The following is a 6,773-nucleotide window of genomic DNA, read 5'->3' as shown; positions in this document are numbered from 1 at the left end:
GTGGAACACACCCCCCCCCAAAAAAAAGTTTTTTAAAAAAAAAAAAAAAAAAAAAAAAAAAAAAAAAAGGGAGCCAGCTGCAAGTAGCAGCTTGTGCTGTTTGTGCTCTTCTGTGACCACTACAGTCACATTAATAGACATAGACAACCACAAAGCATCATATAAATATATTTATATATTTATATTTTATATATATTTATATATATATTTTATATATATTTATATACATATATATGCTGAAACCATCTGCTGATCATTGAAGCCCTATGTCAGTTCACCCTCTTCACCAAAATAATGTGAATAAAAAAAAAATATATATAAACACATATATACGTATATGAAATATACAATCAAAGCTCCTGTCTCTGTATAAGGAAAGTATCTCACCAACCACCGACCTGATGACCCCTACAGTGACCACACAGAGGTCACCGACCCCGTTGAAGACCTCAGCATTATAGTGTAGTGGTCATCATTTTTATACAGTACATATTGAACAGGACATTGATCTTCATCTTCATCTTCATCTTCACCTTGAAGGAAGAATTCAAATGCAACCATAGCAACAGCCGGAGGAATCTGAATGTTTAGGTGTACGATACACTGACCCTGACAAAGAAATGTATTTTTTAACGACATTCTGATTAACTAATCCACGACTATTGTTTCTGTGGAGCAGACTTCAATGAGTGCACCGTGTACGGCACCTGCAGTCAGACCTGTACGAACACCGACGGCTCCTACTCCTGTTCCTGCGTGGAGGGTTACCTGCCTCAGCCTGACAACCGCTCCTGCAAGGCCAAGAACGGTACGTACCAGCAGCACCACCGTACCAGCAGCACCACCGTACCAGCAGCAGCACCACTGTACCAGTATCTACCTACCTGTCTATCTACATCTACATGTTCTGTTTCTGTCACAGTACCGGTCGACCGTCTGCCCATCCTGTTGATCGCCAACTCCCAGAACATCCAGGCCACCTCCCTGAGCGGCACCACCATCCACAGCCTGCTGTCCACCAGCACCAAACAAACCACGGCCATGGATTTCATCTACGCCGAGGAGACCGTCTGCTGGATCCACGTGGGAGACACCCCGTCGTCCACGCACCTGAAATGTGCCAAGATTCCCAATCTGAAGGGCTTCACCGAGGAGAGGATCATCAACATCTCCGTCAGCCTGCACCGTGAGTACAGCACAGTACAGTACAGCACAGTACAGTACAGTACAGTACGGTGCAGTAAAACACACCGACACGGTACATGATGCTACGTGCTACGCTCTAACTCCTGTGGCGAGGTCGAACCCTAACATTCACAGTTACAGTTGAACAGCAAAGGTTCTAAACGCAGCAGATGTTTGTTAAGACGCAGGCGCTGCAGAAAAACAAAAAGACGGTTCCAGAGTTCCTGTTCTTCCCCTGTGGCCCACACAGCAATCTGTCAAACATGATCAGCGTCACTTGTTCAGCCTGACTGCTCCAGCTTTCGTGCTCGAGTTTGTTTTCTTCACATATTTGACTTTCAACAAGGAGAGGTACTTGATATTGAATTTTATATACTGCCATGTAGTATTTGTGTGACAAGCAGTCCAGTGGTTTCTTAGCAAAAAAAAAAACTCACTCTACTCTCTCGGCACCAGATGAACTCTTGACCCAAAAACTTTCTGCGTATTTGTTTTGACAGTATAAAAAAAACTGTAGTATATGCAGTATTTGGCCATCCTCGTATTTCATGATTTACTCCACTTGTTAGTGTATTTTTTTACTGTAGTTCACAGTTTGGTGATTTCAGTTCATTCTCTATTCCAGCCTTTAACCCTGAGGTCAATGTTCCTGCACAGAGTACTCATTAATGAAGTCGAGTTACTGTAACTCAGTAAAGTTGACCAATGTGTTGAGGCCACGTAACAATATGCCAGAAAAAGGCAATAAGTTGCCCTTCATCCGTCACTTCCATTTCATTTTTCCAACATGAATCAGTCTCTCAGGCCTTGAACTGAGGTTTTCCACCAATGGGAAACTCTGGTGTTCTGTACTGCAGCTCCTCCACCAACATAAGGTCAACGTCAGGGTCAGCACCTGGTTTGGAAATCATGATTTCCCAGTCGCTCTGTTTTCATCCGACCGTGACCTTCAACAGACACCGGTGGTGAAAGGAAGCAGTTGGGGTTTGGGGTCAAAGGTCGTCTGCTGAAGAGAATCACGGCTCCCTCACACAGTTGTGGGTTTAACTGAGCAGAGATGGTGATGTTCTGGTCAAACAGCACCCCCTCTGGTGGAGCATGTTCAGCAGCTCCTCCAGCTGAACACCGGGGGTGAGAGAGAGAGAGGGAGACAGGGGGGAGGAGGGTCTTGGATCAGAGCCACTGGTACTTGGCGTTGAGCAGAGCCAACTGCTGCTGTAAGGGTTTTGATTAAAGATGTGTTAAACACTGAGAATTAATTCAAGAACCACTTAGTGACACCAGAGCAGAGCTGGGAAAACTACGGCCCGTGGGCCAGATACGGCCCGCCACCGAGCAGTCGTACAAGGTCTTGCAAAGACTGACGACAATCCTTCTGTTTCATGCATCACAACCAATCACCTGTCATTTCTGTTGATGCCACTAAAAGACTGACGACATCAAACTACCAAATTATATTTGAAAGTTTAGGTTTATTCTTGCACACTTTATTTTTAATATTCTACCAATACTGAAGCGACCCGGCCAGTCAAACTTTAAACCAACCGTGAGCCAAGAAAATTCACCCACCACTAGAGGGACTAGAAGGGAAATGTACCATCCAATACCATAACGAGTGGCTCACAGGAGTCGGTCAGTGGAAAGAAGCAGATCACCAAACCTTTACTAGACCACAGACGTGAGTTAGTGACAGTAAAACTGATGTCAAATTCGAATGTGAACGAACAACTTTAAAAAAACGAACTCTGCCACCAGACCTGCGTTTGATCCTGTTGTTTGTGTAAGTTTTCACCCTGAAACCTCGCTGCTGTTTTCAGTTCTTAAATTTAATATTAACCACGTGACAAACCCCTAGTAAAAAAAAACAAACAAAACCAACAAAAAAAAAACCAAACTACAGCGGAGCGTCATCACCTGTGGAACCATCGTGTCCTTATTTGCTCTCTGCTTGTGTACCACCACCACGGCTGTGCATTGAAAACAGATGTGTTTTTCCATGATCTACATCACAAATCCAATGAGAATTTTTTTTTTTTTTTTGCCTGAAACTGAGTGGGAAACATGAGACAGTGGACGAGGAAACTTCTAGAATGACTGCAGATGTTCCTGCAGTGCACGTGTGACCGTGTTATGAGAATTTTGGCCTGCACACAGAATCTCTGCATAATCCAGATTTAAATCCAGATTATTTCAACTAAGTCACAGGAGCCACAGAGTTCATCGAGTTGGTCCTGATGTAAAAACAACAGGGATCAACGGTGACAGACGTATCTGCTGACTGTGTTGTTTTAAAATAATCTGCAAAAAGTTCCATCAAAACAACATTGTTTTTTTTTCATAGACGTCGTACCGATAAAAAAATCCTCCCTAAAAAAAAATGTGGTCCACAGTTTAATAATGTAACAAAAAGACAAAGTTTTTCTTGGAAGTGAACTTGAACTCTGTCTCCTATTGAAAATATAATTAATATCATAAAGACAGGAGTGACTTTGAGCTGGTTGATACAGCAGCAAAAGACAGACGATCCACTTAAAAACTAAACTAACAATTAAATCGTCTGTTTCTCCACATTTGTTTCTCCACTTTCTGCAGGTTCATTAAAAGTTTAGCTAAAACTGCCAAAGCAGGTACTCAAAAGATTCGGTAGGATTTTTAAAAAAACAAGAGTTCAAGAAAACACTTCAGATTAAGATCTTTTCATAAATAAATATTTCTGGCAGCAAACGTACGTTTGTGCCTCTGACATCGACATCAGACGTCTGTGACGCAGCTTTAATTTGACTCTGAAATTCAGGAAATTCCAGCCGCTCCCGCCCCCCCCCCCCCCCACCCCCGACCCTCATGTTCTACCATCAGATTTTGTCCGTCTGATTGGGATTCAGGACAAAAACAAAAAGTGACGTAAACTGTTACCACTTGTTATTGAGACAATCGTCAAAATACAAAGAGGCTCAAAGGCGACGGCGGACGGAGCTGGAACGCCTGCAGGAACCAATGGCGAAGGGCTGAACACACAGGAAATGATGCGTGTGTGGTTCAGTGACTAATGACCTCAGTATGCTCCAGATGGGCCGTCCAGATGTGTACCCGCTCACTCTCCCTCCCGCCCCCCCCTCCCCTCGGCTGCTGCACCTCTCACTCTCACTCTTCCTCGCCGCAGCCTCACACACACACACACACACACACACACTGGCTGTCAGTCTGTCTAAATTTAACACACACCTCAGTCAGAGTTACACAACGTCTGTGATTAATGAGGTGATGGCAGCGAGGCGGCGAGTGTGTGGGACAGTTTCTCAAAAACTCAGAACCTGTGATTTGTTTTAGAACCGACGTACTGCCCAGAAACAAGGTGTTGTGACTGGGCCACAGTGGGATGCGACCCATACTGCTGTCATTTTGCCAAAGCCAAAAAAAAAGACTGAGCTGCTCAACAATTCACGCCTGATGTTCCTCAAGTCAAAAAGTTCTAAGACAGGTGTTCTCGTTTTGAAAAAGTGTCTGATTTTAATAATTGGGACACGTTAAGACACGTCTGTCATAATAATAAATAATATATAACAAAATATTTATTTTGACAGGTTTAATTGTTGATCAATTGTTTATGGGTTTTTTTTTTTCAGTTTAAAAATTCAAACCAAATGTGAATGAAAACGGTTTTAATTATCGAGGCTCAGTAACAGGTTCCGATCAAACTCCAGCTCTGTTTTTTCCCAGAACTGAAAGAACATCAGAAAAAAAACAACATGATTTCTGTCCCTAAGACAAAGACGCAGGATGAGACCAAGTCAAAAAAATTCACTGCTGAAAACACTCTAAACTGAAGTTCATGTTGACGCCTCGCAGCTCCAGCAAACCTGATCCCAGATCAGTCTCTGAGCTCTGGCCTGATCACTGAGCAGCAACGCTGGCATGAAATCAGCTTAGAGAGGTCATGTGCTGTTAAAAAAAAAAAAAAAACAGCCAGTCAGCATATTTTCAGATCTTCTCTCCATTCAGTTAAACCCTAAAAATCCTCCTCCTCCTCCTCTTCCTCCTCCTGCTGCTGCACTTTACTCACACACATTAACCCTGACCTGTAAAAGACGGTTTCTTCCTTTAATTCATCCACTTTATTTCCCTGGTTTCTCTAAATCAGCAGGTTTTTTTTTTTTGTTTACTTTTACTGTTTTTATCGCCTCTTTTATCCTCCGCGATATTTCCTCCTCGTTCCAGTGCAGTCGCTCGACAAACGCCTGTGTGGGAGTTGGTGTGTGTGTGTGTGTGTGTGGGTGTGTGTCCTCGGTGCTAAAACTTCAATCACAGTAGTAATGTGACAGCTCAGTACTAGCCAAGCCATATCCACTCTATTACCTCTGTAGTAATGGCACCCATTTCACTGCACTATTGATGTAAGCAGCACATTATGAACGGCATGAAAATCAAATCTCCGCCACATCGACTTCATCCTTAACCACAGACACAGGAGTTCAACGAGACAACATTCACGAAACAAACTGTTGACGCGGGTGAAAAGGGAGAAACCAGACGGTTGTTCTCTCAGTCATGCTGCGTCGTTTGTTTGTTTGTTTGTTTGTTTGTTTTTATAACATACTTTCAGACAGTCAGAGCAGCTGAACCTCATGAATCCAGACTGTTTCTCCACCTCTGGGGCGCTGACAAAGGGGAGGGCGATGATGTTGGGAGGAGGAGGAGGAAACAAGGAAGGAGAATGGGAGGAGAGGGAAAAGATTCCTAGTTTTTGTAAATGAAGAGCAGAATACTTCAGGGAGCGCGGCACGCATGTTTTCGTCCAGTTTTTTTTTTTTTTTTTTGCAACAGCAGAGAGAGAGAGAGTTGCACAATCTGCTCCTGGCTTTAACCAATACATGATCATTGGATATGTGTGTGTTGTTGGGCAGCTGGAAGTGTTTAAACAGAGAACTCAGTGTTAAAAAATTAAGAGTACCTCTGAGAATACCGGCCCCGATTCCCATAAACCTCAGAAATGCAGCTGCACAATGGCCAAGTTTCCCTGGTGGAAATCAGATCTGTGTCTTCCTTCCTTCTCTCGCTCTCTTTTTCTTCTTCCTCTCCATCTTCAATCCTCTGTTTTTCCATTTTCCACTTCGACCTAAACCAAAATATAAAAAGTGTGTCAACCTTCCCCCTCTGCTCTTCTGAGAAATGTGTCATTTATCATAAACACAGAGGAAGTTTTCAGTTGCAAAACCTTTTATTGGACTCCTAAAGGGAGGAATCTCCGGCGTCATTTTTCCTCACGCCACTTTTTGTCCGCTCTCTCCGATGGAATTGATTCTTTGTTTTTCTTAGATGGTCACAGTAATCTGATTACACAGACAAACACACAGGCATGAGCGAGGGGTTCAGTGTTTTCATATGAGAATGAGGAGGGGGCCATGAAACCATTCTGACTCGGCACATATATTTATCAAGTCAGAACGGTGGTATTCATTATATACATATATATACATACATATGTATATACATATATGTATATATATGTATATATACATATATATACATATATATGCATATATACATATATGTATATATGTATATATATATATACATATATATACATATAT

General features: G+C 42.7%; 1 protein-coding gene and 1 long non-coding RNA gene across 2 annotated transcripts in view; one reads left to right on the top strand and one right to left on the bottom strand.

Moving 5' to 3' along the window:
• Positions 1 to 6,773, top strand: part of LOC103386004 (low-density lipoprotein receptor-related protein 1-like) — a 98,270-nt gene that overhangs the window by 33,660 nt on the left and 57,837 nt on the right. The window contains exon 7 of the mRNA XM_025059921.1: positions 923 to 1,186. Coding sequence (XP_024915689.1) covers positions 923 to 1,186 — 264 coding nt within the window. The remainder of the gene's footprint in view (positions 1 to 922; positions 1,187 to 6,773) is intronic.
• Positions 4,019 to 6,653, bottom strand: LOC107989223 (uncharacterized). Its single transcript, XR_003051059.1, has 3 exons — positions 6,398 to 6,653; positions 6,134 to 6,298; positions 4,019 to 5,124 (listed from the first exon to the last, which is right to left on the bottom strand). It is a non-coding gene; the product is annotated as an uncharacterized LOC107989223 (long non-coding RNA).

This window comes from Cynoglossus semilaevis, chromosome 11, assembly GCF_000523025.1.
Source record: "Cynoglossus semilaevis isolate Cse_v1.0 chromosome 11, Cse_v1.0, whole genome shotgun sequence".
Taxonomy (NCBI): Eukaryota; Metazoa; Chordata; class Actinopteri; order Pleuronectiformes; family Cynoglossidae; genus Cynoglossus; species Cynoglossus semilaevis.
Note: the sequence above shows the minus strand (reverse complement) of the source record. Positions and strands in the feature narration are given on the sequence as shown.